Genomic DNA, 18835 nt, shown 5'->3' with positions numbered 1-18835 from the left:
ACAAGTTGACCGCCGATTGGAGGTCTTAGACCGTTAATACAGGCTGTCCATTGAGGAAGATTTAAGTTTCATTAAATTGACGTGCCTAATTATATTTCCAGGGATTTGCTACTTTAGTATCGAATGTTGCGACCCCAAACCAATAACTTACGTGCTTGACCATGCAATGTGTGGTCGACCGTGTGTAGTGTGCACACAAGTTCGCACCCTTGTTGTGTGCTTTCTCAGAAGGTGTGTTCTCTTGATCGAATGCGCATATAACCAACTTAAGTTCCATTGATGGTGGAGGAAGTAAGCAAAAATTGCAATCGGAATTTACCATCGAATATTCCGTCGATAAAATTATTTTCAGCGGCCATTGCATCCAAGCATGAAGTGCATTGTGCTTGATCATCTCTCGGCATAATAACCTGCATGCATGCAGGGTTCACTGGCTTCCTTCCCCTTTTCTCTCTCGAACACACGTATACATCGTTTTGCTCCTTGTCCCGATCTCCCTTTCTGTGCACCCTTGGAACACTGTCTGCCACGGAAACTGCAACAATCCAGGTAATGTATCTTTATTTAAATTAAGGTGCCTCCAGCCACAATGTATTCTTCTTTATGATTTGAAACACGAGAAGTTTCCAGAAATGCAGGCACCCGCAGTAAGTGCGGCGTAATCATTATTGTGCACTCAATGATGGCGCTCAATGCAGTCACCCTTGCCAATTATTGGCGTGGTACGCGAGAAGCCTTTATCCGTTAAATCGGGTTTCTTCTGCCGCAAGGAAGTCCTGCCCCACAAACTAGTACTATGTGGAGTATGCTAGACGGGCCTTGGCATCTCTGCAATGATTCTAGTGCTCTTTTATCCATTCTTGTACACAACTGTACAAAGCTCGGAACTACTGGTTTTTTTTTGGCTCCGCGATGATAAGTATTTGTACGAAATCCCGACTTGCCTCATGTTGCACTTTGACGCCTCCAAATCGGCTCCAGCGATTGCGCTTTTCCCTCTGATTGGTAGTCCACCTGGGGAATATCCCGCGACGCACGCATGAAGCATCTACGGGGAATTCAACATCACATCCAGCTTTGACGGGCATTTGCAACTGTAAGCCAGTCTCAAAAAAACACCAATCCAATTGTCTATGCTAAAAATGTCCAGTGACGATAACTACGCCCCGTCCTCTACTTCGGTAGCTACGATGGATCGGACTGCAGGCCTTCACCACTTTGTATCGGTGCCTCCTTCTGCGCCTCTGGATCATGATCCACCGTTTTCCCCTCGCCACTCGGTGGTTTCTCCCTCTCCAAGATAACACGTCGACGCGCCTCGAATCCCCCTTCATAGCCAAACCAACGTTTTCGAGAACAATGTGGACCGCGAAGCAATAAAACTAGAATTTCGAAGGCATGCAGTGCCAGCATCAATATTGAACATGCTCTCCATCCGTGTTGCACGAAAACTTGGGTGCCAACAGACGTGCCCATCACCTGCCCGATGAACACCTATGACGTCTTGCTTAACAACACTCCGATTGATAGTTCACTGCGGAACTCACTGATAGAATGAGGATCGCGTTTAAGCGCGCACCAGCTGCGGGAGATATGCTGTGGTACGATTACTGTAAGTCAACAGCAGTTTCCTTCACGGAAAACCCAATATATTGACCTCAGGACCCGAGCGGTCATGGACACTTGCTGGGACTGGCGCCCAACATCGAGCCCGAAGCATGCGATAATGACAGCTGCAACATTGATTCCACCTGCCGCAGTCTGCACAGCTTGGGAAACCAGGAGCACGCCAGTGGCTACCAAAGTTGCATACCAAGGAACCAGCCTATCGATGAGACGTCCTGCGAAGGGTCCAACGAGCACGCCTAGCATGCCAACGAGACCAAAGAGACCAATTATGAGACTGACAATGGTCTTGAGTTCGGGCGGTAAAAAGTCAGGATATGTGCGTACGTGGAATAGTCATAGGGTGGACCGCCGAGAAGGAAGGTGAGAGTGACCCAAAAACTGGTAAAACATGCGTTGGATGCAATATTTATAATTGCCATCTGTATCACCAGTGGCTCCGTTACTGCATACTTGGCCATCGAAAATAGGATTTGAAAGTAGGTCATGTCACGGTTTTTGGATGGATAGTCAGGAAGCATCAGGTAAGCGCCAATGAGAACGAGTAATTGGACACCAATTGACATATAGTAGACCACACGCCAGGTTGTGAAATTCGCTATGACGCCAGCCAAGACACGAGCGATCAGGATCCCCAGCATGAGACCCGAGAGTACCACAGACAGTGCAGACGCTCTGCGTTCAGGTGGAGCAAGATCTGCAGCTAGAGGCATCAAGATCTGGGGAGTGACAGTCACAACGCCGGTCAAGAAGGACAAAACCTCGAAGACCCGGAAAATATTGGTCACGGCCAAACCGATCGTGAAAGCAGTGGATGTCGCAACCAGCAGTAGCACCAGTTGCCTGCGTCGAACAAGGTCACCGAGAGGGGATATCAGAACTAATCCCACTAAATACCTGAACAACAACACGTAAACGTTCAGGTTCCATTGGAGTCCGATAAGTTTATTTACCCTGCTTGAATGAGGGTGGGGATACTTGATAACCAATCATGCTTACTATTAGCCCAGATTCGTTGAAACGGACAAAATCACACACCGTGAGACTTCTTCATATGTTACATCGAATGATTTCGAAAACTCAACTACGAATTTCATGATTAGAGACACGCGCAGCCGACGACTTTTCACAACATACTCAACAGCGGTTGACAATAATACAGGTTAGCGACAGCTGTTTTACTATTAGCGTTCATTCACTGTCTACCAGGAAATCCGTACTGAATGTGCTAGCAAATCCAAACGAAGCATTGAGCAAGATGCCAAAGTGAAAAGGTTCCATGGGATTGTATTGGAGCCTTTTCGGAATCGGTATAAGACCAAAATCTTTTGTGGGCCAACTCGAGTCTTCTGCTGACGTTGCAACATTTTCGACAGCCGTTTCGGTAGACTCGCAGTGTGCCCCTAGCTTCTCAGTGCTGGAGGGAGACATAAAAGAGGATGGGTCTCAGCGACAATCACGAACAGCGTGAAGGTAGGCAACGACTCGGACGAGGCCTGCGATAAGTATCAAGAAACACGAGATGACGTGAAGCACCGGGAGTGATACCGCAGTGCTAAGCCACATGGGGTGCACGGAAGGGTGCAAAAGTGAGTTTGTGAAATATATAAAAAGAAGGTACGCACTTGGATGTAGGGCGAACGGCCAAGAAATCGACGAAAGAAAACAGCTGCCTGTCCTTTCAAACACATGACGACCTTGGGCTTATAAACTGGCTACAATGTGCTATATAACAGATATTTTCGACTTTGATCGGTGGCGACTCACCGTACGTAAATAAGACGGAAGTCCGTCCTTGGCATTGGTAAGTTGTGCCAGCGGCCAGCGCTTACTCTCACGGATTTAACTTGAAGCAGCGGAATGGAGACAACTCTTCCCCCTTCATATTACATGTTGCAACAAATTGTTGACCAAACTGCAGCGTCAATACTCTACTATTACGCTTTATCAAGTACTGAATACTGAGGCCTGACTCAGGATTCACTTCAAGTTGGAAATACTATTCTCTCAATGATGTGAGCTTCAATCGATTGCAGTAATTACTCTGCCGGTACCGTGTGACCAAATTTGGAGACTTTCATATGTCAATAGCACTGAGCAGAAGTCACAGTGAGTTGACATTCCGAAACTCTTTTCACCGCATACCGTAGCGGCTAGATCTGGCGGCCCCACAATTTTTCGGAAGCTCGTCCTTAGCTGGAAGTATGACCTGTTCATGTTAGTGCTTGTAAACCACAGCCTGCAAGTCTTACAAAGATATGACTGCGGCCGGCCGCCGTTATAGGTGTGACAATTTGTGAATACAAACGTTTAAACCTCCGCGACTGACGCCACGCACATGCACATTCATTATCATGAGACCGTCCGTGTACTGTATGACTCATTCCAGGGACACACGGACAGCAGCTTTCAGGATTGTTCCGCGGGCCGTGGCTCCAACAACTTGCCATATTAAAAATCTGAAACAGCACGTTTCTGTTGCGTTAGAGGAGCTGCGCACACGCCGAGAATCAAGGGGTTGAAAACCCCCTGAGTGATAGTGATAGTACCCAATAACGAGTAAATTTCCGTTAGTAATTTGCCACGGAACAAATGTATGAAGCCGGTGAGCTGGTAATATGCATGATCAGATCCATCAAGTGTTGCATGTTGCGGCGGCCTCTAAGTTTCTATCAGTATATAATATGTTCAGTACGAGTGTCAAGTTTTGGCTCGAGAAATCTTAGCGGAGCTCCTCAGCACCTCCTTTGATATCCCCCTTCTCGCTGCACACCACAGCCAAGTGACCGCATCCTGTGTTCTCAGGGTCGTCGCTCACGATGAGTTGGGACTGCTTAGACGGCAACATCTTCCATAATCCCAACCCGCCTTCATAACCAAACCAGCGATTTCCGGGACAATGGGGACCTCTAAGGATAAGCACAGAGAGCTGGAAGACAATCATGGCCATGAAAAGCGCAGAATTTGCACGCCAGCCATATCCGACAAAAACGTCAGACCCAACGGACGTCCCTGTAATTTGACCCAGAAAAACCTGCGACAGTCCGTGGAATCATCAAGCTGATCCATAACAGAAAATGCGAATTGACGCACTGATATGGTCATCAGTGCATTCAAACGTGAGCGCGCGGTCTCCGAAATGCTGGTTCATCGTCAATCAGCATAGCAGAACTGCAAAACGAATGATATTGTACCTGAACATTAGTGTAGAGAATGATACGGCTTGCATTTGGCGGAACATGTCTAATCCAAAGCAAGAGATGATGACCGCGGCGATGTTTATACCTCCTGCCCCAGTTTGTATTCCTTGAAACACCAAAAGAAATACAGTCGAAACAACAGCGGACCACCATGGCACAAGCCGATCGAGCAGACGACCAAAGAATGGCACAATAATTACAGCCAACATTCCAACGAGGCCAAATAAGCCAATAATCATGCTGACACAACGGCATCAGCGAATGTGTGATAATAAGACAGGGTCACTTACGTGGAGTAGTTATATGGCGGTCCACCGAGTAGAAACGTGAGGGTGACCCACCAATTGGTGTAGCATGCGCTGGCAGCCCAGTTTGTTAACATGATCTGGCCGACGAGAGGTTCGGTGACAATATATTTCGCCATGGAACGAAATATCCCGAGGTAGGACAATTCAGGGTTCTTCACTGGATAGTCCGGCAGTAACATGTATGCACCACCCAGGACGATACCCTGGATGCCGATAGACATATAGTACACAATTCGCCAACTCGTGAAATTGGCCACTATGCCAGACAGTACACGTGCGATGAGGATGCCAAGCAGAAGACCTGATTGAACAATTGAGATAGCTGATCCACGACGGGCGGGAGGAGCGAGATCAGCGGCTAGTGGCATGAGAATCTGAGGAGCGACAGATGTCAACCCAATCAGAAACGAGATTATCTCGAACACCACGAGGTTTTTTGTAATGGCTAATCCTATTGTTAAGGAGGTTGAACACACAACCAAGAGCAATATCAACTGGCGTCGGCGAAGCATGTCACCAAGTGGTGTTATAAATAGGAGGCCAATACCAAACCTTGTCCACTGTTAACAGTAGCCATTCGGAAGGATTGTAGAACCTTACCCAGCTTGAACTAAGGTTGGTATCCTGTGCGAATGTTAGATTCGCGGATCTCAGCTAGACTTTTGGCTATCCACACCTTGCCACCTCGTCATACGTGACATGGAAAGAAGCCGATAATTGAACTTGGAGACATACATCAAGACCAAAAAAAAAATAGAAAATGCGAAGCTAACGTACTTAGAATTGGCTGACAATAATATAGGTTGGCAAACACTGCTCGATGTTAAACGCGCATCTGTGAGTGTCCTGGTGTCATGACTTACCTAAAGTACTGCCTATGCCAAAAGATACATTGAGCAACATTCCGAAGTAGAAAGGCTTATCAGGGTCATAACGGAGTCGTCTCGGAATAGGAAGGCATCCGAAGTCTTTCGAGAATGTCAGATCCGTCTGCGCTGGGACAAGCGACGACGGAGTAGGTTGAGTTGCTACTGAGCTGACAATTGTTTCATCAGGAGAAGTCATAGCTCACGCAGCAGGGGGGACGTACCAGTATTCTGTAAGACCTGCCCACTAATATATATAAATCTGCTTGTTCGAGAAAGACCATAGTGTAGGTATTTGAGTAACAAAACGTGCTAATAATGCTATTATCAGGAGCGGCATGGGACCACCGAGATCTCATGGACATGCATCATGGGGGACAACATGGACACTGAATGCATGATGGTGTCAGCAGACTCAGGACAGTCAACACAGCCACATGCGATGCGCTACAAGCGATCCGGCGCGCGGTGCTATTAGCGTGAATAATTTTGTATTTCACGCAATCAAAGTTATTCTTACTGCAGGTTGACGATTTTGTGAAGGACAAAAGTAAGTATAGCCGAAAAAGTGGGCTGATCTGAAGCCCCGAATTACTAATGAATCGATCCGTTGATTATGTGCCCTAGCAAGGTTCAAGAATATGACGGGGAGGCTCAACATATTTGAGACTTGACTTAACTTCGTGCCACCTATATAGTTTGATTTTATTCAGGCCAGCTTGAATCCGGAAATATGTCAGATAAGCGGGGAAAATCGAGTAGCTTCGTACAGGAGCTGCAGCATTGTAGTCCAATGGCCATTCTACATATTGTAAGGACGGAGCGATTTCCAATATCGTGACTCCCATGTGCGCGCTCCACTTGAGCTCCACTGGCGCTCCAACTTGCATCTTAAGTGAGGCTCCTTTTCATTTCGGTCTCCGGATGCTCCTTTCGCACTCTAAATTTCGTTGGCATTCAAAATGCTACACCTTTTAGACGATGCATCGAGTCGCCAGGAGATTATGGTGAGCATGGAATCACACGGACAATGACGAAACATACTGACGGCCGGAAGGGCCCAGGAGAGGAAGAGACCATGGCTAACATTCTATACAGACGTCTATTACTATGAATCAATGTGCAACGGACTGGAGCGCTTGCATGTTGTGAATACCAAGTAGTTTTCTTGCAAGTCAAAGACAACGCTAGGACAACGGACTCTTCTGTATCGTAACTCTCCACTGGACTAATACGGTTCGGGTGGTTTGACCGATCTCCACATTCGCGAGACAAAAAATGTCACGAGTTCCAACGAGCCAGAAATACCCTTCGAGGTCCACGTCCATAATCTCAAGAGCCTAGAAGCCTAGAACACTTGCGTACAATATTATGAATCGTAGATGCATCATATTAATTTTTGATCTAGTCCATCATGCGATGAGTTAAAGGAGGGCGTGAACTTGCGGCCTAGCCTCTGCTTTCGAACTGAGTCGGCTATTGTGGGTTACTAGATGTGGCTCATCGGGGAAGGAAATCAGTGATCCACTCGCACCGCACACCATACTCTGTTGGAATAACAATGGTCATGTCGCGTTCGATGTTGTATTCCACAATTCGAGGATGTTCCCGAGACAAGAAATCCACAACAGCTCGAATATAAATCCAGGTATTCGATGGGCTTAAACCTCGAACCTACCCGCTTGTGATTTCCGTCATCTGCTCTCTTGGTAAGAACACGGAATAAGAAACTCAGGCGACTGCAACTGACCCAGTCCCAGAGCCATATCTTAATATGTCTGCCAAAGAAACATACTATAACGTCGAAGTTATCCAGTTTTGGCGAGGCGAGGTAGAGTACCTTCGGCCGCATCCCCTTCACTGGGTCATCTACGTCCCAACCGATCCTGGTGTCGGAAACACGTACCACCTCCTGGGAGACACAGAGACCTACACCGTGGAGTTCAGGCGTAACCAGCCACATGTCAACCCTGATGACTGGCGCGGAAGCCACACCATGGGAAGAGTGGCTGCAAGTAAGCTGGCCCTTTTCGAATGGAACCTCGCGAGCGTTCCGATCATGCATAACGACCCCCGATGGAACAGCCAGAACTGGGTGTGGGACTGTCTTCGCCGCCTCCGCCATCAACGTTTTGAGATCAGCTGGGAGCTTAGACAATGCGACCTTCAAACAAAGATGTGCTGCCTGTTGGAGGACTGGGATTTCGGTCGAATTTAGAGGTGGAGATCTGGCGTGCCCGAGTGGTTGATCAAGTATTTAGTGTTCTTATTTAGAGTCATTGGGAGCACTCGCCATAAATTCAAGACATTTGCAATCGTCATGTGAATCATCATTAGCATCATAGACATCTTGGGTGATCGTGAGTGCCCTTCATTGTCCTGACTGAATAAAGACTCAAGAGCCATTCAATTTCTGTCGCTCCGAGTCTGACAGACAGAAATGAGGCGTGAAAGTGATGACGTCCCATCCCTTCGCATTGTCAGTTGGAGATGGGCACTTGGGTGTCGTCCTTCAACATGAGCGAAACGCTGCTAGCAAGACGCGACGGTAGACCAGGATTAATGGCCGCATTATCTCAATTTGACCTGCAGCGATCCGAGCTCGTCGACAGCAATGGATCTGGAAATTCAAGTTTCAAGCTCTCAGGCTTGGGCTGCAGTGACGCTATGCCACTTCAAGTTGAAGTCAGATGCATAGTGAACAAGCTAAAAACATTTGTCAGTACTTTGCCTTCCAAGGAGACAAATTTAAACAGCCTGCTGTGAGGACGCTGGTTTACCTGAGTTCCCATACTCAGTACTGTACGTACATGAAAAGTAAGTTTTGCAGATTTCAGCGTGACGGTTATGCGCGTGCGGCAGTCTGACCTGCCAGGCACACTGGACAACTCGAGTCGTGCAGCTGACTAAGGCGGAGTACTTACTTGCGCACGGACTTTCATGCAAGCAGAACCCTCATGCCAAGGACTATATACAACCAACCTCGCAAGGCCCTTTTCACTCCATTTCATTGGACATCCACACAAAAACTTTGTCAGTGAACAGACCCGCTGAGTGCCATAGCGCCAACTCCCAGACAAGCACGTTACGTCATTTGTCTTCTTCCCATCAATTGATGGAAAGTGCAGATTCTTCAAGGCTGAATGAACTTCCGATACCGACGAGTTGCTGAGGGTGAGGACCCGCAATATAGAGCTGATTGTCGGCCTGCGTCTCCTTGGTGCAGATAATATTGTCACCATTGTTCCTCCGTTCCTCTTTGATATTCCTGATGCCAGCGTACTCTACAGAGCATAACCGTATCCAGACACGACAGCTGCTGTATCGCTATTCTGTGCGTAGCGCTCCGACCATCCTCAGCTTTGTACTCATTAGCCAGGCGCTCGACATTGAGCTTGTGTTCTTGCAATCTCATCTAGATAACTTCGCGCTGCTCAATCCTGCTTCGATATTCTTTGCCGTATCTATTGAACTTTATGATTTTCAGTACAAAGCATGGCAGATGATGTCAAGCGATGACGACTCAGCGATCTTGCAGAAGGTCTTTCTGGCTCTTCTGATCAGTCAATTTATCTGAATAATCTGGCCATCAGTCTCCAAGCCAGACTTAAGCAACAGGGTGCCCTGTCTGACCTGGATGAGGCCATCGAGCTTTACAGAGTTGTACTTCCATTCCGTTCCCCTGGTCACCCTGGTCGATCCACGGCTCTCAACAAACTTGTCATCAGCCTTCATGACAGATGGAGGCAGCGGGGCTCCCCATCTGACCTGGATGAGGCCATCAAACTCTACGCTGCCACCCTAGCACTGTGTCCCCCTGGCCATATTCCTCAATTGGAGTATAACAACAACCTTGCCACCAGCCTTCGTGACCGATTTCAGCAGCACGGAACCCTGTCTGAACTGGAAGATGTCATTGAGCTCCACGGAGCTACACTCATATTCTGTCCACCTCACCATGCTCTTCGATCCAAGTATATGAACAACCTTGACGTCAGCCTTTGTGTGACGGATTTAGGCAGCAGGGTGCTCTGTCTGACTTGGACGCGGCCACCGAGTTCTACTGGGCAGCACTCGCACTGCGTCCCCCTGGCCATTCCCTGATCTATGTCTCAACGACTTTGCCACCAGCCTTCCAACCGGATTCGCGGAATGTGCCGCCCTATCTGACCTGGACGAGGGAGGCCATTAAGCTCCATCTAGCTGCAGTCGCGCTCCGTCCCCCTGACAATCTTAGGCGATTCGTATTTCTCTACCACCTTGACATCAACCCTGAAACCATGTTCGAGCAGTAGGGTACTTGGATGAGGCCTATAGGCTGTATACGCAGCTCTCAAAAGTTGCATTCAGTCTCTCGCCACTGGGGTACGCCCGATGAACAGATAAAACACCACTTTGCCTTGCTTACCGTATTCGTTCACATATGGGCTTAGTTTGAGACTCAGTACTCATTCCCCGATCTTTTAAACATTTGCAGTGCCGAACTTATACTCTGTCGTGTCGGCATAAATTATCATATAGTTTTCTTGAAACAAGTTCCAGTGATTCTCGTATAATGAATAACATCGTTGTTGTGCTATACTCAGCGGGGCAGAATAGGCTGTGGAGTAGAGGAGAATTTGAATCATGATGATTAATTGACTCACGGACTAATATCGTCGACGAATGTAAGCTGCCTACGTTGAAAACCAACGCCAAATATCCATACCTCAAGCCGGGCCGAAAAAGTCGAACAAACACAAAGCGCTCCAAATAGAATCACAGAAAATTTTCAACGCAGTATATAATTAAGTGGCAGCCAATGCAGACGGCAATGAACACACTTTTGACGATGTGTCGAGAGAATTTGTCCGTGACTTTGACTTCGACTTTGACCCGAAAGAACTGTGATAGTGAAAATGTATAAATGTTCGAACAAAGAAATCCCGCTGACCCTTCACAGGCGTAGAACTTACCTAAGAGAGTTCGGATCGTTTCATACGCGCCCAGTGTGCAACTACAACTGATTGTAGTCCGACCAAAGATAAGCATCTCATCACGAGGTGTATCAAGTAGCTCCGATTAGTACGATGACAAGCTTGTACGGTGAGTGTGTGCTCGAGTGCTCACCCCGCGATCCATGGTCTATGTGATATACATACACGTGAAAGCATATGACCACATAGCAGGAAAAACTGAACACCAATGACACTAGTGTTGATGAATGAAGAACTCGAGGCATGCGTATGCAGGCGGGTATCTTGGTTATCGCATCTAGATTTCCTTTTTTTTGACTTCGTCGGTCTCCTTCACTGCCTCCCTACTAGCATTTCGAAACACTACAAATGCATCCCATGCGCTCCCCGAAGTTATGCTATTCATCGCTAGCGCAACCCCTTCTTTGAAGTTTGAAGCCAAACCTGCGACAACCAGAAGCGCCGATGCATTCAACAAGACGAAGTGCAGAACAGGCGTCAACGACTCTGGTATGTCATTACGCGAGTTGAGGAGCGCTTTGAATGTCTCTGCATTCTCTGTTGGCGTTCCGCCCGCTACGGATGTAAGTGGATGGGTACTCAATCCGAAAAGATCTGGGTGCAATGTGGTTTCGGTAATTTTGCCATCCACTAATTGCCACGCGTGTGTGTTACCTGCACAGCTGATCTCATCAAGTCCTTCGGCTCCACATACCACGAGAGCGCGTTCGACGCCACCCTCATGTAGGGACTGAGCGAAGGTAGGACCAACCTCGCGCTCAGCCACACCCAGTACCATGCCTCGTGGACGTGCAGGGTTTATGAGGGGTCCAAGGACATTGAAGAGCGTTCTGAACGGTAAGGACTTGCGGTATGGTGCAATCATAGCGAGCGCAGGATGGTAATGAGGCGCGAGGATGAAGGTGAACGGCACCTTAGATATGGGAAAGGAAGTGCCTTGTGAAGGGGCAGTGAATAAACAGTCGAGTGATTGTAGAAGATCTGCTGAACCAGATGAAGATGTGGAAGCCTTGCTTCCATGCTTGTTGTTTGACTCATCAGCTAAGTTACCGTAGCAGATGCAAAATGATCCTACCTTGATTACTCGAGCGCCTGCGCCTGCAGCAACGACGGCTGCTGTGGTGCTAACGTTAAACGTGTTGTGACCATCTCCTCCAGTTCCAACGATATCGACTACAAAATCCGTGTCTCTATCCTCGATGACTGCTTGTAACGCGCGCGCCCTTAGGACTTTAGCAGCCGCTGCAAGGAATTCTGGACGTCTTTCCACTCTTCCTATATGGAGGGCAGTAAGGAATGCACCTGTTTGTGCGGGAAAGGCAGCATCGGGGGTGAAAAGGTGATGAAGTGAGAGTTCAAGGTCTTCCGGAGTGAAATACTCGGGAGTCTTGACAAGTTTTCCTAGCAGGATTTTGAAGGAATCGGGAGTATATTCAGCCATGAGTATAGCTATTATCAAGAAGATTTCTCTTGCAAGGTATTTGAGATGAGCAGCATCTCAGGCTTTTGTACGATTTTTGTTACAGCTGATACGCTGGTAGCTATTTTGACGCGATTATGCAGTGTCTTGGTCGTGACTCGTGACACAATTGTGACGCGCTCTCCTGCGCTTTACACCAACGTTGAAGGGATAGTCTATTTCAACGTTTAAGTTACATTTCCAGCGTCCCGATATGACGATCCAGGGTATCACCAGCTGGTTCTGAGAGGTAAAAGTTTAGGCGGACCCAATTCCGGACACACTTACTCAAACACGATCGGGAGCGGTGTGGAGTTGGATTTGCGAAACACTCTAGACAGTAAGTTGTCATCGTCGCTTCAGGTCATTGATTGACCTTTGGAGCTCCTAGAGTGGCACTCGTGGCCGTCACATATGAATTGTTTGAGATTTAGAGTCTAGACTGCGCCGCATTCGCACGGTCCGCGACTGGGTACGCCACTGTACGCCAGCATCCCCAGTGTTCCAAATTGAAGTACGTACTACTTACAAGTCCTTATCTACCTCATTCTTGTCAATTTTCACTGGGGCTCAGCCATGGATGCATGGCATCCCACTTTTTTAAGGTCTAACAAAGGCCACCTGATGAAATCATACAGCTTGTTCACAGCAAGTCTACATCCACAGTGAGTATCCCTTCTTTTTTCAATTATTTTTCGCCAAGCAAACCCATATAGAGCCTGCTTTGTATAATCGGTTAGCATGCAAGGGCTCTAAAACCACATGAATCCTCGAATCTCGAATCTTGATCGTCAGTCGAAGTTCTGAGGTGTCGGTGCAGTCTCGGGCGTCGTTATAGTAGCTGGTTCATGCGAAATATATACGGCGTTCTAATACACATTCCCACTCAGGCTACCCTACGAATGTGTGAGTCAACAGAAGGGCATCAACTGCATGATGGATTCAGTGTGGTGCGGTTTGGATCGGTTTTCATTTGAATTAGCGTTGATGGTGTGCAGTGGAAGCTGTATGACCCGGTGAGTTATTCCCTCAACTTCTTCAAATCTCCAACTTTCTGATGGCGTGCCAACGGAATGTTATCGCCTTCAGCCATTGTGCATATGGGCATCATTTCTCTTATATCCTCTCAACGCTCTCAATGCTCTCTTGATATAGGGGTGTTGTTGTATCTTCATATATCAATCACGGAATCTCACGTCTCTGGTGAAACCTCTTACCACCGCACCAACTCCACGATACAAATCAAACATTCTGGGCTCACCATTTCATGATGGCAGTAACTCGATTTTCCAAGCAGAGAGCGAGGGGGTGCGCATGAAGCAACAGATGACCTAAGGACAAGATGAGATAGTGAAATGTGTTTGCAGGGCGGTATCGGTAGCTAGGGTAAGATGCGAATTAGTTTGCAATGTATTAATTTTTGACGGCCGACTTTTCTGGTCTGGTGTCATGCAGACGCAATGTGCATTTGTCGAGTGACCTTGGATGAGCTGTTATGCTCCCCAGGCCTGTGCTAGAGAGGCGAAGAAAGATGAGATGACAGGCTTTCTGATGGTCGCACCGTGATCAGTATGTATCAAACAGATGAAGTAATACTTGGTTGCATTAATGAATTGATGCACGTGTAGCAAAATCATTCCGAGGATAGCATCGGAAACAAGGTGACAAGACCATGAACAGTTCTTGATGTTGTTTGACCTTTTGCGGAGTTCAAGTGTTTCGCTCCTGCAAATGTTTTACGACTAACATCTACTATGATCCCCTGGATTGATTTATCTTCCCTTATGCAAAAATATCCACTTCGACCAATCAAAGCAGGAACGATCATCATCTTTCGATCTCGTTTCGCTGATCTACGTACCGGATGGTGGTATAACTAGCATGAATTCCATCGTCTTACGTCCACCAAGTTCGCCTCTCACCCACACCCATTCTCTACCAATATGACCGTAGTCTCCAATGATCCCGCTTGGTGGTTGGCCATCAATACAAATCGTTTGGACAGCTATTTTGCAGGTTCGTGGAGAGCAGTCGGATGTTGAAGTTGACACAATCTAACCTTGGCTGTGGCTTCACAGTCGCCGCCTTTGTTGCAGCGATGCATGATTGGTGTGAGCATGATAACATTAAAAGACTGCTGACGTCTTACGATTATCTTCAGTACTCACATTTGGACAAGAGGTATGTCGATGGTATGACCGGAGCAGCCATCTCGCTGAGAATGGCTTTATAGGTGGAATTGGTCTGGGTGAGTAGTGTCTGGTGTAAGAGGAACACACATGAAAATACACTCGATTCCAGAGACAACGATGGTCCCTAATGACAGCTCTGTATCTCGGTGTATGTAGCTTGTTTGTCGCGGTTGCCATGCTGTGCTGACTTGAAAGTATCCTAGGCGCGTTACCTCGGAATCTTATACGCTGTGTATGTTCGGAAGGCTACACAACCGGTGTTGAGCTAATCGTCTATCTCTCATGATCAGGCTGAACATGCTAAGTATGTCTCCTTAGTACATTCACTGTCTTCGCTTCTTCTGACCAACGGCATTCAGCCAGTGTTCCGACCACCTCGCTGACAGACACAGTGAGTCTTCTGCACATATGCCTGGTACTATCCCCCTACAATTGACCTTGGTGCTTTTTAGCAGTGGGTGTGGTTCTTTACTAACTTCTTTGCTCACTAATTACTGTCGCGCTATACTGCAACAGATGTGAGTCTGTTTGGAGTGTGTGCTACCCGAGGCTGATCCCTGACTGGATTCGTTAGGCTGGATTATCTACGTCGTATTGGATTGGACTGGTGTTGTGGTATTTGTGATGCTGTGGGGTGAGCTTTGCACTTGTGAAACCTCAGCGATATTGATTTGACTGAAACATGCTACAAGCTATCATCATCACGCGGTTGCATGCCATGTATCAAGGATTCAGAAAGATCCTGATATTTCTCATTGTCACCTTCCTGGCCATCAACACTTTCAATGCAGTGTCCACCATAATGACAACGATGCATACTTCAGGGGGTACGTTTAATTGTGGATGAGAAAAAAATGTGCATGGGGCTCAACGATGAATACCAGAGGAACTCATTCTCTCCGGCACTCATCAGTGTCAGTTTGATGAGGCGGATAATATGGCACTTCTGGCTTCCATTACTTGGATACTCGGTACCGCATGGGAGGTCGTCGCATTATGTCTCGCAGTCTGGATTGCGGCCAAACACATTCGTGAACTGCGACAACATTCGGCAGGAGGAATTATCGAGGACTGTTTCACGGTGTTGATGAAAACTCACGCGCTTTACTTTGCGAGGTACACTCGTATCATGATTATTGTCCCTTTTTGCCACTGATGGGTCGGACGTGCTAGCTTCGTTGCTGTTTCTTGCTTTCATCTCATTCTTGTGTTCTCTCCAACATTCTCATTCTCAGCGGTATGTCAATCTTACACTTGCCTATGCACGCTACCACAATTTATCGTTTCTATAGAGCATTCCCCTGGACAGTCAGATTATTTCCGGGGTTGTTCAGATTTTTGACGTCGTGCAGCTATTTGTGTTGGGACCACGCCTGATCCTTGGTATTCGAGAATACCACGCCAAGCTTGTTGCTAATTCCGATGCAGCAACTGGTATGACCTCAATCGCTTTCCAGGAGCGCGTGGAAATATCGACTGGTAGTGGTGTGTGATACTCGGTGGGGTTAACAGTTGTCTGGTGCCCTCGGGCGGCCCTCCAAAGAGCAGGGAAATTTGCTTTTATTTATTACCACTTTCTTGAAAGTATTGATCGAAGTTATATGGTGTTCCGAAGTAGATTTCAAAGAGATATACAAAGTTTTTGTCGTATTATTTAGTCAAGTGATCTGCTATACATGCTGTTATAGATTCTATTGCTCTGAAGTTGCTGGACGAAGTGAGGCGCGGGCGGGCCGCCGTTGCCGGCAAGTTGCCATCATGCGTGGACGAGACTTTATACCCAATGCGGACGGCTTGACCTTGAACTTTGTTGAAGCTCGCGCTCATCATGAAGGAGACACCATACACTTACCGACAAACACTGAAAACACCCGCACCGATCTCATGTCTGGCTGAAGGATCATCGGGTCATTTCTTTGCAGGCTCAGGTACGGGCTTCCATCAAATCCCATGCTGATGGATCGTGTAGATTTATTCTGTACATATTACAGATGACGGATCTGTTCGCGTATATAATCAAGAGACTTTGAAAGTTGTGAAGGCTATCAGAGGGTTGGGAGAAGTATCGTCTGTTGTCTGCATGCCACACAGTGCAGGTGGCCTCGGGGATATCTGGGTCGCATCCAATCGTCATGTACGTCCTGACAAGTCAAGGATCGAAATCTTGCATGTGTCTGACAAACCTGTTTTTAACTCATACAGGCTCTACGTTTTAGTATGGACACGGAAAAGATGATTCTTGCGAAGGCTGATGCAACCTTGACGTTGGAACTTGGTGCCGAAAATGACGACCTGCTGAACGAGGTAGAGGGCACAACATCATTCTTTATATTTCCGACTGATCATGACCAGCCAGCTCTCGCTCAACCAAAAAAACAGTCAACTGGCATTTTGTCTCGACTCTGGTGCAGTCGGTGTCGTTGATCTTTCTACGAAACAAGTAACACGCATGAAAACAAGTCATGACAATGTTTGTATCTTTCGTGTTTCAGGTGCATGCCTCGCTCACAGGAGTACAGATCTGTGGGACGGTGAAGTTCATTCCCGATCGTCTGAGTGAACTTGTCAGCGGTGGATACGACTCTAGGCTGCTGCATCACGACTTTCAGCAAAAGACCATATTGTCGCGATTCGATTTAGGTAGTTTGACTTTTTGGTCAATTTGGCTGTCACTCATTTTTCAATATTTCGCATGTCAGGGACGTCTCCTCTGTCCGAGTCTTCAGGTGTCTCAATGTCCCCGCCGTTCATATTGTCGTCTGCCATGTCACCATCTGGCATCTTGGCTGCGGGAACCGCCGACGGACGGGTATGGATTGGCACCGGCGGAGAGAAAATGACAGGAGTCTCGTCTGGTGCATCTGTCAAAAAGAAACGGCGGAAGTGGGAAGGATTGAAGCAAGATGGAGCCTTCACGGCAGATGTCGGGCATGGCCCTATCACTGCTCTGTATGTATTTATTATTGCTATACTGCGATATCCGAACTGAGACACCAGCAGGACATTTTTCGGGCCTCGCACACTTTTAACATCCACATTGATGGGAAAAGTCACCCTCCAAGAAATTGGTGGCCCAACTGCAGATGGAAAGTTGGACATATCTCCAAAGTGGACGAAGGCAACGACCGATGTGAACAAGGTTAATGCGATCATTGCTACGAAGGACTTGATCATCATCGGGGGATTGAGTGAGACGGGAGGAGGCATAACAGAGGTTTGGGAGAAGTCGGGTGATGTATGAATGTTTTACTAAGTTATTGTGGACTCACTGGCAACTTACTATCATCTGTGTTACTATGCAGGTACCACTGTAGCGCTGTCAGACTCCACTGTCCAGTGCTAGCACCAGGAACTAACGGGCACTTCCCGCACCTGATTCCCGCATGCGGCTGCGACGCTTACTAGTCTACTGAACCATCACAAGACATGATGACGAAGAATCATTCGACTAATGGGTCCCCAACCGAGCATGCCCGATTGTCTCGTGCTGTCAACCTGCTTTAACCTTTTTAATGTATCAAGTCAATCTGGAAGACAAACAACAAGGATCCACCACCTCACGATCAGCACGACAGAAAAGCACTTGCCAAGGGAGGGAGGAACGTCGTGAATTTGTCGTTTATGACTATCTCCTTGATCCTTCGCATTTCGGAAGTTGGAGCCAAGAAATCTCCTGTGGTTTTCCATCTCTAGAGAAAGCTCATCTCTACGAGCTTCATGCATCTAAGTTATCCCTGCAATCCTGCACGCTGAGAACGGTACCGTTTCATCTAGAGAAACCTTGAACGTTTAAGGATATACAAGGGTGCCAATCCCTAAGAAGTGAAATCGTCTGTAACAGCGACGGGCGACTAATCCAGCTATTTGTTCGTAAATGTGAGAGTGGGCTTGAAAGAGCTTTGTTCAAGCAACGAGTTTCCGCTGTGATGGAAGTAAGTAAACCGAATTGTAATTTAACGATGTCGTACGGGATTCTTAAATGCAGATATCGAGAAGCAATGAAATCTTGAACCTAGAAGTCACAACTTGTCGATCGAGGAGTGCCACACTTGTGATTCGTCCCTGCAATATATACATCACCTTGTCTCTAGCACAGACGATCTCTCCGTGACTTTGAGAGTGAATTTTACATAGAAAAGACACTGACGGTACATCGACATGAGCTAATAGTAAGTTATTTTTAGGGCTCTCTCCCTTTGTACTAGTTT

General features: G+C 47.3%; 7 protein-coding genes across 7 annotated transcripts; 4 read left to right on the top strand and 3 right to left on the bottom strand.

Moving 5' to 3' along the window:
* Positions 1-1108: 1108 nt before the first annotated feature.
* HD556DRAFT_1279890 (major facilitator superfamily domain-containing protein) lies at positions 1109-3057 on the bottom strand (the record flags this gene model as incomplete). The annotated part of the gene is made up of 8 exons (XM_041299276.1): positions 1109-1494; positions 1548-1596; positions 1658-1903; positions 1954-2523; positions 2580-2603; positions 2665-2710; positions 2764-2799; positions 2847-3057. The coding sequence occupies 8 exons, from the start codon at positions 3055-3057 to the stop codon at positions 1186-1188; spliced, it is 1491 nt and encodes a 496-aa protein (XP_041152718.1). The 3' UTR covers positions 1109-1185.
* Positions 3058-4246: 1189 nt separating this feature from the next.
* On the bottom strand, positions 4247-6411 carry HD556DRAFT_1423973 (major facilitator superfamily domain-containing protein). The gene is made up of 9 exons (XM_041304570.1): positions 6225-6411; positions 5998-6170; positions 5912-5947; positions 5811-5856; positions 5735-5758; positions 5117-5686; positions 4821-5066; positions 4720-4768; positions 4247-4660 (listed from the first exon to the last, which is right to left on the bottom strand). Exons 2-9 carry the CDS (start codon positions 6035-6037, stop codon positions 4349-4351), a joined length of 1323 nt encoding a protein of 440 aa, XP_041152717.1. The 5' UTR covers positions 6038-6170; positions 6225-6411; the 3' UTR covers positions 4247-4348.
* Positions 6412-7276: 865 nt separating this feature from the next.
* HD556DRAFT_148466 (uncharacterized protein) lies at positions 7277-8308 on the top strand. The gene is made up of 2 exons (XM_041308691.1): positions 7277-7709; positions 7761-8308. The coding sequence occupies exon 2, from the start codon at positions 7775-7777 to the stop codon at positions 8216-8218; it is 444 nt and encodes a 147-aa protein (XP_041152716.1). The 5' UTR covers positions 7277-7709; positions 7761-7774; the 3' UTR covers positions 8219-8308.
* A 1187-nt stretch (positions 8309-9495) lies between these two features.
* On the top strand, positions 9496-10550 carry HD556DRAFT_1423962 (uncharacterized protein; the record flags this gene model as incomplete). Its single annotated transcript, XM_041304569.1, has 4 exons — positions 9496-9498; positions 9613-9974; positions 10019-10282; positions 10310-10550. 4 exons carry the CDS (start codon positions 9496-9498, stop codon positions 10431-10433), a joined length of 753 nt encoding a protein of 250 aa, XP_041152715.1. The 3' UTR covers positions 10434-10550.
* Positions 10551-11253: 703 nt separating this feature from the next.
* HD556DRAFT_1435224 (glycosyl transferase family, a/b domain-containing protein) lies at positions 11254-12417 on the bottom strand (the record flags this gene model as incomplete). The annotated part of the gene is made up of 2 exons (XM_041305398.1): positions 11254-11997; positions 12052-12417. 2 exons carry the CDS (start codon positions 12415-12417, stop codon positions 11254-11256), a joined length of 1110 nt encoding a protein of 369 aa, XP_041152714.1.
* A 1948-nt stretch (positions 12418-14365) lies between these two features.
* HD556DRAFT_1531711 (uncharacterized protein) lies at positions 14366-16319 on the top strand. Its single transcript, XM_041309507.1, has 13 exons — positions 14366-14451; positions 14514-14546; positions 14597-14616; positions 14669-14683; positions 14737-14775; positions 14831-14859; positions 14918-14931; positions 14987-15022; positions 15202-15261; positions 15320-15454; positions 15512-15743; positions 15801-15864; positions 15920-16319. Exons 1-13 carry the CDS (start codon positions 14379-14381, stop codon positions 16118-16120), a joined length of 951 nt encoding a protein of 316 aa, XP_041152713.1. The 5' UTR covers positions 14366-14378; the 3' UTR covers positions 16121-16319.
* A 100-nt stretch (positions 16320-16419) lies between these two features.
* On the top strand, positions 16420-18009 carry HD556DRAFT_147721 (WD40-repeat-containing domain protein). Its single transcript, XM_041308551.1, has 7 exons — positions 16420-16555; positions 16619-16761; positions 16830-16931; positions 16984-17097; positions 17147-17267; positions 17327-17576; positions 17628-18009. Exons 1-7 carry the CDS (start codon positions 16456-16458, stop codon positions 17866-17868), a joined length of 1071 nt encoding a protein of 356 aa, XP_041152712.1. The 5' UTR covers positions 16420-16455; the 3' UTR covers positions 17869-18009.
* The last annotated feature ends 826 nt before the right edge of the window (positions 18010-18835 follow it).

Source organism: Suillus plorans (genome assembly GCF_016647745.1).
Source record: "Suillus plorans strain S12 chromosome Unknown HD556scaffold_115, whole genome shotgun sequence".
NCBI classification, from domain to species: Eukaryota; Fungi; Basidiomycota; class Agaricomycetes; order Boletales; family Suillaceae; genus Suillus; species Suillus plorans.
The sequence above is the reverse complement of the archived record's forward strand: the minus strand, read 5'-3'. Positions and strand labels throughout refer to the sequence as shown.